Source organism: Nilaparvata lugens, chromosome 6, assembly GCF_014356525.2.
Source record: "Nilaparvata lugens isolate BPH chromosome 6, ASM1435652v1, whole genome shotgun sequence".
Classification (NCBI taxonomy): domain Eukaryota; kingdom Metazoa; phylum Arthropoda; class Insecta; order Hemiptera; family Delphacidae; genus Nilaparvata; species Nilaparvata lugens.
This window is the reverse complement of record NC_052509.1, coordinates 60652948-60671135: the sequence shown is the minus strand read 5'-3', so window position 1 is coordinate 60671135 and position 18188 is coordinate 60652948. Positions and strand designations below refer to the sequence as shown.

Here is an 18188-nt window from a genome sequence, read left to right as displayed (position 1 = left end):
GTCTCTACGAAAATTTCTTGGAATGGAAAACATGATTGTAATATCATTGAGTGTACTTTGGAAATTCAGAGATTGCTTGAAACTTTGTTCGTTTGAACTTTATTTATCTCACCAACAACTAGAAATGTTCGAATTACTCATTGAGTACTGAATGATCTCTTCTTGGAAAAAACGATTCAAAACTGTATTTTCATTTCAATAAAAAGTGACTTCCACATTCATATTTCCGTCAACTTTTTTAGCAAACAAAAGATTTGTCTCTGACAATCTTGACAGAATTCTCTAGCCAGTGGTCGTCAACATGTCAAAAAGGCGCTGCTTTATAAATTGGATTCCATTTTTTCCAATTTCGTTTTTCGAGGAAAGTAAGGGTAGCTGTCAGGATTTCCCTGTTTTTCAAAGATCTCTGGTGAGGTGCAACTCTCCATTATTAAAAAGAGGTAAAGTTTCCGACTCTGAAATAATTAATTCTCATCAATTTAGTCGTCTGTTGGATGAAACAAACAAATATAATATAAAAAAGTACCGGGCATTTTTTAAAAAAATTCTTCCATTTTTCAATTATTATACATTATTATACATTATAAATAATTATTATATGTATTTGTGATAAATAACATTTTGAAATAACTTTAATTATTATTAGATTCAACTCCATTCATTCATTAAGAAATGAATTAATTACTGAGTACAATGATCAATTCTATTCGTTCAGAAATATTCGTTGAGAAATACAAATACAATATAATCAATTCACCTAGAATACAAGGTACAATGTATTATGGATACCTTGCAACATAATATGGAAAAGGAACAGGTGATCTCTTGAAAACTCTCCTATTTATAAACTTGTTTCGTAACAGTTCAGAGGCCTGTTTCATGAAAACTAAGAAGTCCTGTAATACAGGAACAGCTGATTTTATTGGCTATATTGAGCATGTAATTGGATTAGTTTTATGAAACAGGGCCCCAATATCATGAATTTTTCCAAGCTATGTCAGAAAAAAGCCATTTATGAGAATTGATCGTTTATTCTATGGTTATGTTAATATTTATATTCACAAATGAGTATTAATCTTGGAAATCGTAAATCAGAAAAAAACTACCAATTTCAAGATAATATATTTGTGTAAGCTCGAAAAATAATACCATAGAGAAACAATAGTGTAAGTAGATATCCCATGGTATAGGGCATTTATGTCGCAACTTTTACTGTTATCTCAAGCCGATTACTGTCAATTTTTAATGTTTTGTTGGGGTGAGTGTGTGAATGTCACAATATGAGAGACTACCAGCGTCACGCAGCTTCACGGGATGGAACTACGTGGACACTAAGTGGCTTCAGATAATAGTTAAAGTTGTGACATAAACGCCCTATACCATGGGATATCTACCTACACTATTGTTTCTCTATGATATTATGTTTTGAGCTCACAGAAATATATTACCCTGAAGTTGATAGTTTTTTCTGATTTACGATTTCCAAGATTAATAATCAGTTGTGAATATTAATATCAACATAATATCAACATGGGATATCTACTTATGCTTTTGTTTCTCTATGATAATACTGAGTAGCTAAGAGCTTAGTACTTCCATAACTTCATTCAAAATATATTTAATGAAAAAAACACGAATATATTGTCAAATTCTACCGTTTAGAAAAATGGTATATTTCTCAAAATATATTTCCTAAATAAAATTATCCTCGTCCTGAAATAGGATGATATAGTCCGGACGTAGTCCTTATATCGACCTCTCCATCTATTTCTCAAATCTTTGCTTTCCAGAGGTTTCTAGAAGGTCGAACCTAGATCTCACTAGCGAATTGGTGTAGGAATGCTTCAAGGGTCTTTTCCCACATACTCAACACCCCATAGTACCAATTTATTGGAATCGAGTCGCCGATAAATTCCTGCATCGGCTCACTCACGCGTATCTTCGCGCAGGCGCGATAAGAACCGACAACACACATTCCACTATATTGTTCCCCAGTGACAGGCGGGGAGCCACTTGTTCATGGACAAGTGCTTTTGTTTCTCATGCAATTCAAGTGCTTCTCGTATTGCAACTGGGACTATTATTGTATTTGTGTATATTTTATCTATATCTGCCTGGAAAATGGAAATAATATAGACATTTGCTTCGTCTACCAATGATACAAAGTAACATAAGTATAGCAATATTCTGCTGCTCTTATCGATCAGAGTCCCTCTTCATTTGTTTGCTTATGCTTGCTTATGCTCTATTACAAGCAAGTGGATTCGGAAAATGTTGTGCTATTCTGAAATCAATAGAAATAACAATATTGGATGGCTTCTTCATTTGTTATTGCTTGATTCTCTCTTCCACTAAATCTATGATCTGAATTTCATTTTGTGATTAGGTTCCATAAAGGTAGGCGCACACAGATCGTCATCGGACGGACGGCACGCATCGGACGGATCGGATTATTAGATTCGATGCATTGTTTTCAATTGGAGTGCGCATACCTATCCGCATCCGTATAGGTTTGCGCACTCTATTTGAAAGCAATGCATCAAATCTAATAATCCGATCCGTCCGATGCGTGCCGTCCGTCCGATGACGATCTGTGTCTGCGTCTACCTTTAGGGGCCGTTTTCCGAGTTCGAGATCTATAAGTTCTGGACTCACAGAGTCCAGGACTAAAAATAAAGGCTTGGGTCTAAATTTAACATTCTGAGTCAAGGTTTATATTCTGAACTCCACGGTCTATTAAGTTCTCGACTTATTTGAGTCCGGGACTTAAAGCAGAAATCATGAGGGAAATTCTCAATATTTTGCTGTTGTATTGTTGGCCCTATAGCGAATAGCAAAACAGATAATTGAAGTGGGCTAATTCAAATGAACATGCCCTCCAAACTATTTTGTAACAATTATTTTGTGAAAATACGTTTCGATCTCTTTGTATTCCTAACTTTCAAACCACCCTCATCCCTCCAGCATATGATGTAAGGGTTGGGATTCTTGATATGCTCACCTTCAAACAAGTATCAACAAAGCTGCAAATTCGAAAATTGTGTTCCAAACATTTCCTTCAAATTTCATTGTCAACTGATCTATTGTTGCTGAACAGGAAATTTCACTCTCAACACTAAAACTGCTGCATCAGTCGTAGGGAAATGCGTAAAATAGTGAAAATATACATCAAATTGAAGATAATTTGATGCTCTATTATCTCATAATCAGCACGGAATTTTTTCATCAATCTTTCAGAAATTATAAGGCCGAAAAGATGAAAAAATTGGAGGCAGAAGTTTTTTTTTAAAAAATGTCTCACTTTCAAGAGCGGATATCTCAGAAACTATAAAAGATATGGAAAAAATGTAAAGGACAAGACTTGTTGGTAATTTTGTTCGCTTAAATTTTGCACCGAATAAGAATGCTCATAAGATGCATATTTTCCGAGATATAAGCGAAAAATGAAAAAATGGTACTTCCAAACTACCCCCACCCCTTTAGCACAGGGGGTAGGGGCGAGGATTTTTGATATGTTAATCCTCTTACTCTCCTTAAAAGAGCTGTGGAGTTGAAAATTGTATTCCAAACTATTCCCTCTATAATCTTTCGTTGACTGGACTAATATAGATTCTTAATTTACCTAGAATGGTTATAGACCTATTTCAAATCCTTCAAGATTTCAGTAGGTCAAGTTATTAGTTTGTTAAGTTTTCATTCAGACCCTTGCGGAGCACGGGTTACCTGCTGCTAGTCGAAAATAATTCTACCACAAATACTAGCCGTTACATCACGGTTTACATGATTATATTACAATATTTTCAATGAAACAGTTCATCTTACTAAGCTGAAATTATTTGTATATCTAGAGTGAAAAGTACGACTTTTTCTCCCTGTGGGAAAAAGTTTGAAGCCCGAGGCGAAGCCGAGGGCAGCAATTTTCCTGAGGGAGAAAAAGTATTTTTCGCTCGTGATGTACACAACATTTTTCCTCCATCTACATTTTTTTATAGAAACTGCAAATAAAATCATTCTAATAACTTACGTATTGGTGACAATGATTCCTAACAACATAACCTAAATCTAAAACATAAAAACCGGTCGTCTCATTGGCACTGCCGATTGCGCTATCTATCGGCAAAAGTTGTAACAATTATATCAGCTGAGCAGCTACCAAAAATGGCTGACTCCAGATCACGCGGTTTAGATTTGAATTGCAGATCAAAAATATTTGTTGGCTGGTATTTCGAATAGAATAAAATATTTTAAAAATTGTATAAATTTTTATCGTCTACTAATATTAAGAATATAATAATTATCATACAAACATATATTTCATGAGTTGATCAAATTTCTGGTTGTGGTATTGAATTTAGTTGACTCAATGACAGACACCTCTATTATGCTTTCTCATCTGAGCTTAGACCTTCTAACCTATTACAATGTAAGTTTCAAAATAGAGATGCTCCTCATGTTATTTAAATGGAGTCACTTTTACTCCCTAGGGAGTTTTTCTGTTTTTGACACTTTAGTATTAGGTTTCAGGGAGTGAAGTAAGTTCTTTAGACAGTAGGTGGAGGAAAATAAAAATATATAACTGTAGGAATGATGGGCTTTAAACATGTAGGCTCTTCTCATAGCTATTATGTAAGTTAAACGGTAAATGTAGTAGACCTACTTCTCTGAAAATCGCGCAAGAATACTACTGAGATGTGGAGAATACTCTTTACTTTTGGTCGTGGCAAGAGCTCTGCGCCACTGTGCAAGAAAGATTGAGACGTGTGAATTGAACGTTCTGATAAATAAGGAGTGGGAGGACGGGAAGGACAATGAGTGGGAGGGGGCTGATGTTGAGAAAAGTGAAGGGGTGACTTATTGCTCAGGGGTTGATGGAGAGGCCAGTAAAGTCCCCCAACCGAATTTCTCCGTGCATCCGACACGTCTGACGAGAGTCTTAACTCTCTCTTTCCACAATTTTCTGCCCTCTTCAACTCTCTCCTCATGGTTTCCACTCCTCTTATTCCTCTTTCTCTCCTTCCAATAGTTTTTACTCATCATTCTTTCTGCTTTTAATTTCTTCCACAATTCTCTCTTCTCTCTCACTCTCTCTTCTTTTGTTCCACACTTCTTTTTCCCTTTCTTTTCTATTCTGATGGTTTCCTCTCTGCTTCTTCTCTTCTTCTCCTCTTCTTCTTCTCTTTCTTCTCTTCTTCTTCTCTTTCTTCTCTTCTCCTACCTCTCTCTCCTCTTCACATAGCTCTTTCTCCTTTCAGTTTCTCTCACTTCATCCTTCCAGAATTCTCTCCCCACTCTCTCTCCTCTTGCTTTGCTCTTCTTAATTCATTCCCTCTCTTTCTCTTCTCTATGGTTTCCTCTCTTCTTCTGCCTCACTCTCTTCTCTTCTTCAGCCTCTCTCTCTACTCTTTTCATCAATCTCCCTTCTTTCAATTTCTCTCACTTCATTCTTCCAGAATTCTCTCTTCCCTCCCACTCTTTCCTCTCTTGTTTTGCACTTCTGTTTCCTCTCTTTCTTCTTTCCATGGTTTCCTCTCTTCTTCTGCCTCTCTCTTCTCTATTTCTGCCTCTCTCTACTCTTTTCATCGTTATTTCTCCTTTCAATTTCTCTCACTGCATCCTTGCAGAATTATCTCCTCTCTCCCACTCTCTCTTCTCTTGCTTTGCACTTCTTAATTCCCTCTCTTTCTCTTCTCTATGGTATCATCTCTTTCTTCTCCCACTCTCTTCTATCCTTCTACTCTCATTGCTCTCTCATTGTTCTTTCATCCCTCAATTTACATCCTTTCACAGTTCTCTCTCTCCTCTCACTCTCTCTTCTTCCTTTTTCAAGTATATCATCTATCTTTCCTCTTCTAATGGTTTTACTCCTTATCTTCCTCTCTTACCTCTACTGATGATTTCTTCTCTTTTCTTTTTTCTCTCAGTCTCTCTCACTGTAGCCTTCCTCGCCTTGCTCTATACTTAATCGTTGAGAGCAGATCTCTATGTCCCACTCTTGTACTCTCTCTTTCCACAACTTACTTCTCTCTTTCGCTCTCTCTTTCTCCAGTTTTCAATTCACTTCTCCCTCTCTTTCCTCTTCTCAGTGCTCTTATTTCTCCTATTCTTATCCCTCCTCCTCTTCTGGTTCTTTCTCCGCTTTTCCTTTTATATCTCTCTCACCTCACCTTTCCTTGCGTGCTCTCCCTTCCACTTAAACGTTGAAAGCAGATCTCTGCTCCCCCTTCCCCTTCCAGTCCTCTTGAGGCAGAATGCTTGACGGCTGCTTGAGGAATGTATGGCCCGTTGACCTCTAAACCCCTTTCTTATACAACTCTATTCTCTCAGCTTTGAACTTTGAGGTTATGACCCAGTTTTGAGTTGAATCAAGAGCTGATCAACTCTGAATATCTGGTCCATAGCTGAAATGAATAATATTGAGGATTTGATTCCACAGTGTATAGGCTCAATCGAAAGATGAGAATAAAATTAAATGAACTCCGATTGGTTGACTGGGGTTGAAGACAACCTCATGTTTAGCGATAATGAAAAATCTTATTTATCTCTCTTCTGTATAGGGCTACTAGTAATATAATATAAAGAAAAATAAAAATCTGGTGTGGCGCACTCACACAACTTTCCTTGCCGTTATGAAAATTGATCACCTGACGCTAGTGTACCCGCGCATCTCAAGTCTACTATTCAAAGATTTGAGCCAGCTGGTGACAGGGCAATAACGCTGGAGACACACATGAGTCTGCTATCTCTTCATAGTGGATGATTTAATAGAATAACAATAATTTGCAATTGAATAATCACATTTTCTCGAATTTGAAGCTTATTTTCAATTTTAGGTGAAAATGTTACTGAACATTAATTGTAGAGATTTTCATGCTCAATCTACTCCACTTGATTTTTTTCGTTTCAATTGTATCTGAAGCCTGATAATTGGGAATCTATCTGCATTGATGGGACGAAGCTCCTGAAATTTTTACAGATATGGGACTTGTGGCAGTTTATAGAGCTTATCGATGACTATTTTTAGGTATGAATTTGATCAAAATCGTTGGAGCCGTTTTCGAGAAAATTGTTTTTGAACACATTTTTGCCATTTTAGCCGCCATTTTGAATTGCATCAGATCGAAATTGTTCGTGTCGGATACTTATATCGTAAGGACCTCAAGTTCCAAATTTCAAGTCATTCAGTTAATTGGGAGATGAGATATCGTGTACACAGACGCACATACACTCATACACACACACACACACACACACACACACACACCTATAGACCAATACCCAAAAATCTGGTGTGGTACACTCACACAACTTTCCTTGCTCATATTCGAAACTACGATCAGACTTTTGTATATGTGTATATATAATTGTTTTCAGAGTAGGCTACTTTTTCCTTTGTGTAAATTGTGAAATTCAATGATTTTTTTTAGTCGTCATTTTTTTAAAGTCGTCAAAACAGCTGTTCTACAGATGAAATATCTCGACTATGTGTTCTTTTTATGAACTGCTCTACCTACCTACCTCATGCACGAGAAGGAGGTTACAAAGTCCATTTCTCAAGGATGGGGTGGACCCCCCATTAGTTTCCCAGAAAGGAGACTCATGCCAGTTAATAGAGCTGATAAATAACTATACAGAGTATGAATTTGAAAAAAATCGGTCAAGTTATTTTGAAAAAATCGTGAAAAACATGGTTTTTTAGTAATTATCCGCCATTTTTCTCAAGAATATTACGGAGCTCCTGCAATTTTCCAAGGAAAAAACTCATGTCATTTGATAGGACTTATGAATAGCTACCCATGGCTTGAATTTGAAGAAAATCGTTAGAGCCGTTTTCGAGAAAACCGTGAAAAACCTGGTTTTTGGTCATTATCCGCCATTTTTCTCAAGAATATTACGGAGCTCATGGAATTTTCCCAGAAATGAGACTCATGCCAGTTGATAGTGCTATTGAATATCTATCCATGGTATGAATTTGAAGTAAATCGTTAGAGCAGTTTTCGAGAAAACGGTGAAAAACATGGATTTTTAGTCATTATCCGCCATTTTTCTCAAGAATATTACGGAGCTCCTGAAATTTTCCCAGAAATGAAACTTATGCCAGTTGATAGGGCTTAAAAATAGCTATCCATGGTATAAATTTGAAGAAAATCGTTGGAGCCGTTTTCGAGAAAACCGTGAAAAACATGGTTTTTTAGTCATTTTCCGCCATTTTTCTCAAGAATATTACGGAGCTCCTGAAATTTTCCCAGAAATGAGACTTATGCTAGTTGATAGGGCTTATAAATAGCTATCCATTATATAAATTTGAAGAAAATCGTTAGAGCCATTTTCGAGAAAAACGTGAAAAACATGGTTTTTTAGTAATTATTCGCCATTTTTTCCGCCATCTTGAATTGAATTTTATTGAATTTCTTATTGTCGGGTCCTCATGGTATAGGGACCTTAAGTTTAAAATTTCAAGTCGATCGGTTAATTAGGAGTGGAGTTATCGTGTTCACAGACATACACACACACACACATACACACATACACACACACAGACCAATACCCAAAAATCATGTTTTTGGACTCAGGGGACCTTGAAACGTATAGAAAACTTGAAATTGGGGTACCTTAATTTTTTTTGGAAAGCAATACTTTCCTTACCTATGGTAGTAGGGCAAGGAAAGTAAAAACCACTTATTTGGACTCAGGGGACCTTGAAACATATAGAAATTTTGAAATTGGGGTACCTTAATTTTTTTCTGAAAGCAATACTTTCCTTACCTATGGTGATAGGGCAAGGAAAGTAAAAATCTCAGTACCCTTTTAGAAATATTCTAGTGATAAAATATTTCTAGAAGGGTACTGAGTTTTTTCTTTTTCTTTATATTTATATGAAAAATCTTACTATATTCGACTAACTTTGGTAACTGTAGTTTATCATTATCCAATATTTCATAAATAATCTTGATATCATCATATTATGAAACAGTACAAATTATGTCTTGAATGATTGAATCCTTTCGAAAGGGATGAGATCAGAGTATGTTAATTAATAAGTACCTAAATGAGTTTACAGATGAGTATAAATTTAATATGAGAATCAGTAAACGAGTAAAAATACAATTAAGTGAGTTGATAAACATATTCTTGTGAAATTTGAAGAAATAATGATGCTCATCATCTGTAATATTTAGAAATAAATATCGGGGCTCCGAGCTTCGCTCGTTATTTATTTATTGATAAACAGAACACAATTATTCTTCAGAATGATTGGGGAAGGACTAACAGGCACAGCCCAAAACTTTTTCTTCCTCAAATTTCGATTTATGAATGGTCCAAAAAGTAGGTTATGTTCCATACACTTGAATTCAGGTTCGATTTTCAGTTCAAATATTTGAAAACGGAAAAATTCTAATTTAGATTGTCTACAAACCAAATTGAATAACAAAATAACACTCACTAATCATATTGAATGGAAAAGACTAAGAAATTGTCAAAAAACCACTGATTTATTGATAATTAGAAAGACCGGTTTCGGATATTACACCATTGTCAATCTCTGATAAAAAAGAAAAAAAAAGACTCACCAATCACTTAAAACTATAAAATAATTATTAACTTTGAATATTGTGATATACCATTTGTCATGTTAACAAGTCAGATTATTTTGATCGAGTCTATGAAAATTTCTAGATTTCTCGCGAGATACGGTAAGCTGATTGATTACACAGCTGATCTCCCACACAGGCACAAGCATCTTCTCTTATCGACAGACAATGAAATCATCAACTGTTTTTGCAATAATGAATTATCCTTTTCATGTCCTTCAACAAGTTTTCCCAGGGATGAGACCTAGTGCAATCGAATTTTTATATCATAAACCTACTAAGTTCCAAATTTCGTGAAAATCGTTAGAGCCATTTTCGAGATCCGTTGAACATAAATAACCATATGAATAACCAGATATAAAAATAATCAGATATAAAAATAGACAAATAGCAAGATATATAAATATATACAGGAATTGCTTGCTTAATACAATAGGAATTCAAAATCATTGTAATTCATTAAATATGTCCAAACAATTTTTTATACTTTGTATATCATCGAGTTCTATAGATGCGTACAGACTTTCGCTCTGCTCCGCAACCGAACGTCACTCCAGCAGAGCGATTGATGATCGACCGGGGAGCAACAGTGGTTCGACCGGGGAACGCGAGAAGATTTAACATCTTCCGTAACGTTCATGATGGGTGCGTGGGCAGAGCGACTGTGGTTCGATGGAGGAACGAGGGCGGTACGAGGGCGGAGCGTGCTCGGTGGGGGTCGGAAGCGCGTATATGTGTACGCAGCTTAAGAAACAAGATTCATCCTACACATCCAACTATGATGGTTCAATTTCAAAACTTCCCATCTCGAGTGTTTTTCTTGGAGTGGATGAAATTGATCTTGAATTGCTATTTTTCAGGGAAGGACGGCTATTGAAACGGTGTCGGGAAGATGTGACGTTGAAGCAGGAGACAGACTACCTTCAATATTGGTGAGCAAGTATTTTTTACTAATCTCACAATCTCAATTCTCAAATTCAATCTAACAGATTTCTGAGATTTCAGATATTATAAACAGAATAGCTCTCAAACTCTTATTCTATGGCATAAAGTAGTTTCTTCCATTCTAGAGAAGTTATACAGTTATTCTATCATGAGATAGAATATCATACAAAAAGTATGAACTTAAGTAATAATTTATAGTATCTTACGTCACACGGACTGCCTTTTGCAGTCGAGAATGATGTTTCCAGTCGAGGCGTTAGCCGATACTAGAATTTGATTCGAGCACTGCAAAAGACATTCACGTCCAAGTAATGTACACTTTTTTGTCATAATAATCCAGAGAAGAATAATTGAGAAATAGAAAATATTACATGCTTGTGCTAAAGCTACTACATGCATTCTATAACAAAACCTAGTTTACAAATTCCGAATCAGGAATTTTGCGGAAGTTAACAAAACTTCCACCTGAAGCGCTGAAGGTGATTTTTATGTAGCAGTTTTGCTGTTCCTTTTTCGGAACAGACTATTACTCGACTGTAAAGGAAACATAAATGATTTCATTACAGTAGATGCTGTAATGAGAATCATATGTTTATTTGATCTGCAAACAGCTGTTTACCGGCTTGATTTCATGCATGGAAAACAACTGAGATTGAATGACTATGACAAAAATAGAACTACGAAAGCTGTCATGACCTTATTATGATAGAAGGGATATTGGCAGACCTCTGAAAAGATGGTAATATATAAGTAGTTATATTCTACTACTACTGGTATATAAAAAGATGGTATATAAGAAGAAGAAGAAGAAGAAGAAGAAGAAGAAGAAGAAGAAGAAGAAGAAGAAGAAGAAGAAGAAGAAGAAGAAGACGACGAAGAAGAAGAAGAGGAAAAAGAAGAAGAAGATGAATTTCAAATGCCATGTATAGTCATGTGAATTTTCGTTGATTCCATTTGATGGATTGCTCTCCGAAGTGAAATTATGAATGTATACTTTAAAAATCACAAAGTGATGGAAATGTAAACTTGAAGCCTATTCTATGATCGTATGGATGATATCGGCGTGATTGATTCATCTAATGGCTCAATAATAATTATAAGAGGAGAAGATGATGATGATGAAGAAGAAGAAGAAGAAGAAGAAGAAGAAGAAGAGGAAGAATTACGAGATCAACAACTGATAAGTGGGAACTGGAGAAATATTTTCAATGGAATAATTACATTGAGCCATTAGTGTAAAATATTGTACTGTCATCAATAGATCTGATACTTTTGAAATAATTATAAGTTCTTCTCCTTAGAAGAAGAAGAAAGATAAGAAGGAGAAGAACTTATAATTACAAAAGTATCAGATCTCTTGATGACAGTACAATATTTTTCACATCAATGACTCAATATAATTCACCGAACGGAGTGAGGTCTAAGATTCAAGTCGATGGTTTGGCATTTCTCTTAATGTTTAAATGGTTAAATGTTTATATGTTGCGCATTTACGGCGAAACGCGGTAATAGATTTTCATGAAATTTGACAGGTATGTTCCTCTTTAAATTGCGCATCGACATATATACAAGGTTTTTAGAAATTTCGCATTTCAAGGATAATATAAAAGGAAAAAGGAGCCTCCTTCATACGCCAATATATGAGAAAAAATCAGACTATAGAATTCATTATTCATCATAAATCAGCTGACAAGTGATTACACAGATGTGTGGAGAAGCCAGTCTATTACTGTATTTGTATAAGGTCTAAAGTTCCAATCAAAGACCTTGAAGAGGTATGCATCTTCAAGCTCGGTTTACACCAAAGTTATTAACAAAATGTTAATAACTTAATCCTTATAGATTCTATTAGATTGAACGCAAGTTGACAAACACACATGTTCATCATGTGTGTATGATAAGTTATATTCAATCTGATATGATCTATAAGGATTGAGTTATAAACATTTTGTTAATAAATTTGGTCTAATCGCAGCTTTAAGGTCTTTGGTTTCAATATTTTGTTTTGCAGTCATGGTATTATTATGCGTGTCCATCAGTATCAATATTCTCACAAACGAAAAAACTAATTTAATAGGTGATTAAAAATAATCGAATGAACTAAATAATGCTGAAGAAATTATAATACTTCAAATTGAAAATAATTAATGTTCATTAGATGGGAAGATTATATTGGAACTGGATGAATATTATATAAATTCTGGAATAGAAATATATTCTATCCATTGTTTAAATCAACATAAATATTAATAAATTATGGAATACAAATTCAAACGTGAACTGATTTTGTTAACATTTAAAACAGTTGACATCAGGTACTTGTGGATGAGGATACTGCGTGAGGTCCACTGTTCACAGAACTACTAGTTTCATCATGAATCAGCTGTAGTGGACTACTAGTTATTTCATTGAAAAAATATTCTCCAGTACTCACTTATCAGTTGTTGATCTCGTAAGTTCATTGTGTGAAGTTTTCTGAAGTTTGTGGAAACTGTAGGACTTGGCTACAAACTGCATGTGTGTGAACTGGGTCTCCCAGTGTTTGATGGATGGACGGCTATCCTGTCAACATTAGGCAAGGTGCAAAGGAGAGAAGCCTCTGACGTCACAGCAGAGGTTATGACGTCATCAATCTACGTCCCTCACTGTATCTCACCACTCATTTTTCCGACTGTACCACTCTATTCCACCTTCTCCTCTGTACCTCCGTTTCACATACACTTCTGGTTCCATTTATTTCCACCCACAGTCTTCTTCTAAGTTACTCTTGTTTTTGTCCTTTTTTTGTTCATCTTTCTTCTTCTCCTTCCTTCTCTTATTCTCCTTCTCATCGTCTTGTTCACATTCTTCTAGTTTCATTATTTACTTCTTCCTCTCATAATTTTTTCCCTTTCTTTGTCTTCATTCTCTTCTTGTTCTTTTTCTCCTTCTTCTTTTTCTTCTAATTCTTCTTCTTCCTATCCCTCTTTTTCTCGTTCCTCCACTTGGTACTACTAATAATACTTTTTATCGTCTAATTCTACTCATACTTCACATTTGTTACAATTTCGCCCTTCTTCATCATTATCTTCGTTTTCTTTTCCTTCTTCTTTTCCTTCTTCTCCTTCATCGTTATCTTCTCCTTCTTCTTCTAATCCTTTTTCTTGATCATCTTCTCCTCCTCCTTCGTCATCATTATCTTCTCCTCCTTCTTCTAATTCTTTCTCTTTATCATCATCTCCTCCTCCTTCTTCTTCTTCTTCTCCTTCTTCATCATCCTCTTCTTCTTCATCTTCTTCTCCTTCTCCTTCTCCTCCTTCTACTTCTTCTTCTTCTTCTTCTTCTTCTTCTTCTTCTTCTTCTTCTTCTTCTTCTCCTTCTCCTCATTCTTCTCCTTCTTCTTTTTCTACTTCTCCTCCTTCTTCTCCTTCTTCTCACTCTTCCCCTTCCTCTTCCTCATCTTCTTCTTCTCCTGTCTTCTTCTTCTTCTTCTTCTTCTTCTTCTTCTTCTTCTTCTTCTTCTTCTTCTTCTCCTTCTTCTTCTTCTTCTTCTTCTTCTTCTTCTTCTTCTTCTTCTTCTTCTTCTTCTTCTTCTTCTTCTTCTTCTTCTTCTCCTCCTGTCTTCTTCTTCTTCTTCTTCTTCTTCTTCTTCTTCTTCTTCTTCTTCTTCTTCTTCTTCTCTTCTTCTTCTTCCTCTTTTACTTCTCTTTCAGATTCAACGTACTAGATGCGACATTCCAACTTGATTAAAACAAACGCTAAAACGGATGTGAGGTTGACCTTACAGACTACTTACAGGCTATGGTTTATTTACTGATTTCAGAGTTTCTTTCCAAATGCAGCTTTTCGGATGGAAATACAGTATTCCATGCAAGAGTTGTTCATATGATTTTATTGCCAAATTCATATGAATAATTCACAAAACATGGAAAACAAAATCATGTTATCATGTTCTTTCTTTTTCTTTTTTGAAAGTGTATGCTAATTTCTTGTTTGAAGTGTTTGCTAATTTTTTTTTGTTTCTACAGTTACTTTTTTCTAGTTTTCTCAAATTGGAGTGCTTACTGTATGCTCGTTGCTAGCGCACAAACTTTGTTTTGCTTGCAACGCCAATATTATATATTTCATTATTATTCAGTTTCAATAAAAGCTTTTGTATTTTTGTTAGTAAGTTTCCAATGTATGAAACTGAATTTTTTTGTTTTCCATGTTTTGTGAATTATTTATATGAATTTGGCAATAAATTTGGCAATGATTTATTCAAATTTCTAAACTGGAGTAGAATTCGCCAAGAGCAGAGAATGGTTCGAAGAAAGAAAATCTGTATAGTCAATAAAAATGAAGATCTGTGAGAAAGTTGATCACAACGTAAAAAAAATAATCAATTCTGATTCATGTCTGCTTCCTGGAAGTTTTAGCTGATAAATGACAGCAACTAGACATTCTTTCCAGAGTATAATCATAATGATTGAATCACTTTACTTATATGGGCTACTTTATCCAAATTGATGAAAACAATATAAAAACTTGTAGTACATTTTTATTAAAAATTTGTTTAAAAAACTTTTAAACATTTTAACGACTAGTTTCCACCATTGACATTTTAAATTGAAAATGGCCAATGGTTAAAACTAGTCGTAGAAATGTTTAAAAGTTTTTAAAATGTTTCAATAAAAGGGTACTACACGTTTTTTAAATGTTTTTATCAATTTTCATTATAATTATTATATCGTGATGTTTCTGAATATTCCAATTAAGGTGCGTACAGTTAAACGCGCCGCGAACATGAGCGATTCACTTTTAATCAGCTGATGCTAAGCTTTTTATATCTGTATTTTACCGTTTCTGTAAAAATTCAGATTTAGTAAGCTGATTGAAAGTGAATTGCTCATGTTCGCGGCGCGTATATCTGTAGGCACCTTTATAAAGTAAAAAGTGACAAATCACTTCGTTACTGAGTTTGGATTGATATGTGGTAAAATTGTGAGTTATTACTATAGTATTCATTCTGTTAATTACGAGCTAAAATAACTTTGGCTCGCTTCTAATTAGTATTTAGTAAAAATAATATCAATAATTCATTTAGTAGCTTTTCTAAAATTCATTTTGAAACAACGATTCTTTCGAGATAGCGAATCTAGTGCCTAGAAGAACTCATGAAAAAATCAGACCGAAAAATGCATGCATAAAACGATCTAGATTAGCAAATTCGGATTCGTCGTCAAAGAATCTAAAAATCTGGATGTATAACTCAAAAACGATACTTTTTCAGTCACTTTTTTAGAGAAACTCTACAAATATCAAGCCTTCCATCAACAGTATTTTACCGTTTTTTAACTATCTTCAACGATATTACAGTCCAATATCTTTGAATATATTTTTTTTTCTTATCACTACAGCTCTGGGTGGGCCTTGGCTTCCTCCGTCACTCGCCTCCACTCGTTCCGGTCATTCGCCATCCTTCTCCATCCACGAATCCCCATTCTATTCAGATCTCCTTCGACATCCTGCAGCCACCTTCTCCTGGGTCTCCCTCTTCTTCTTACTTGGAACATTCCACCCTCAAGCAGTTGTCTCTGGAGTCTGTTCTGCTCCATTCTCCAGACGTGTCCCAGCCAGCTGATTCTTCGTGATTTGATGAAACTAACTATGTCCTGGTCTTGGAGGATATTGTTTATCTCTCTGTTGCTTCTCATTCTTCATGTTTCATCTTGCCGAACTGGTCCAAAAATTCTTGCAGATATATCGGCTACAGTGAATGTCCATGCTTCGCTGCCATATATAACTACTGGCCTGATTACTGTTTCATAGAGTTTTATTTCAGTGTCACGCGTTATCAGCTTGGACTTTATTATTTTAACATTTGCAAAATATGCTCTATTACCGTTTTTTTTAACTATTTTCAACGATACTACAGTCCAATATCTTTGAATTAAAACTAGTACTCACTGTGAAGGGCTTTCGGATTTTTAAAATCCATTCTCAACCCTGATAATGGAGTGTTGAGAATGAATTTGAAAAATCCGAAAGCGCTCCACTAGTTTTAATAACTAATATTCAAAGATATTGGACTGTAGTGTCGTTAAAAATAGTTCAAAAACCGATTATTACTTGCAGTTCGTCATGGACAATGAAATAGATGAGTAGTATTTTACCGTTGAAGTGGGTCATGTAGTTCAGAAAGGATAAACCCTGCATTCAGAGACCTCCAATCACGATTTACACCTTTAATATGGTGTGACCACCCTATCAATATTATAACATCTGTGCTGAAATTGATTCCGCAGTTTTGAATATTCATTGAATAGTTATTATCCTTGAGCCCTTGGAAAACTGGAACAATTGGGAACCTCACCTTTCACCCACCTAGTTAAATGTTGCATATAAGCGAAATCAGCACCTGAATAATAACATTACATAGGTTTGTTTACTTAGTAGAGAGGGTCTTATTCCAGCAAACAAAGCGCATTCTCTCACTCTAGTATGAGCTTAACATATAGGTGTATAAAATAAATAGGAAACACACAGATATCATATATGTATGGGAAATATATAGCTGTTCCTATTTCATTATATAGCTTTAAGATATATATGTGAAATACATAGATGTAAGGCATGTATGAGAAATAATATACAGAGCTAATAATGTGTGTTAGTGTGCATGCTCCCATCGCTTCACGTGGAAATTATAAATTTAGATAAACAAAACAACGTAACCGCTTTGAATCGCTGCTCTGCAAACATTTGCAATCAGACAGAAATAATAATTGCTCTTGTATATATGTGGAGAGCTGCGGTCCATAGTATGTACAGTACAACAGTACTATTGTTTGAGTTTTGATCCCGAACTGAAATGTGTGTTTAGTATATTTGCTCTTTGTTACGAATTCTGTGTAGCTATCAAGTTATTCGGATTTTTGTTGAAGGAGTTGATTCAAGTCTGTTGAGTTTGATGTGGAGTTAACAGATTTGTTGCTGAGTAATTGAGGTTGATTCTTGTGGGAGATATGGAGGTTTGATCTAATTTTTGGATTTAATTACAGTAGTTCTCTCCATTCTCTCTGGAAATTGGGAATTATGAAAAAATAGGTTGGTGGGATGAGAAATACAATAGAATAGAGTACCTATTGCGATGATCTCGTATTCAGTTATTCTAGAAAATTTAGAACCAGAGAAACACCATTCTACTTACAATGAGCACAGTTTGATTCTGTTGATAGTTATTTGAAGATACTGGATACAAGATACAGAATATCAGTGTAATGTGGAAAGCGAATAGGGACCAGTTGTCTCAAAAAATCAAATTTGAGATATAACTTTTCCTTAATGAAGGAGACTATAAAGAACAATTTAGAAAAATCAATTACAAAAAAATATCTTGAAAAATGACTGAGTTATGCCTAGCTATATATATATATATATATATAAAAAAGCGAAATGGCACTCACTCACTCACTCGCAGAACTAAAAATCTACCGGACCAAAAACGTTCAAATTTGGTAGGTATGTACAATTGGCCGTTTAGAGGCGCATTAAGAAATCTTTTGGCAATATTCTAACTCTAAGGATGGTTTTTAAGGGTTTAAAGTTTGTCTTTTAGCATGTATATTCTTCTTATTCTCTTAATTATAATTGAAAAAAGGCCATATCATATGTTAATATAGAACTATAATC

At 35.0% G+C, this 18188-nt stretch overlaps 1 protein-coding gene across 1 annotated transcript in view; it reads left to right on the top strand.

The window, feature by feature from the left end:
* The window catches only part of LOC111057992 (cyclic nucleotide-gated cation channel subunit A-like), a 289690-nt gene that overhangs the window by 8876 nt on the left and 262626 nt on the right, over window positions 1–18188 (top strand). The window contains exon 2 of the mRNA XM_039431598.1: window positions 10451–10522. Coding sequence (XP_039287532.1) covers window positions 10451–10522 — 72 coding nt within the window. The remainder of the gene's footprint in view (window positions 1–10450; window positions 10523–18188) is intronic.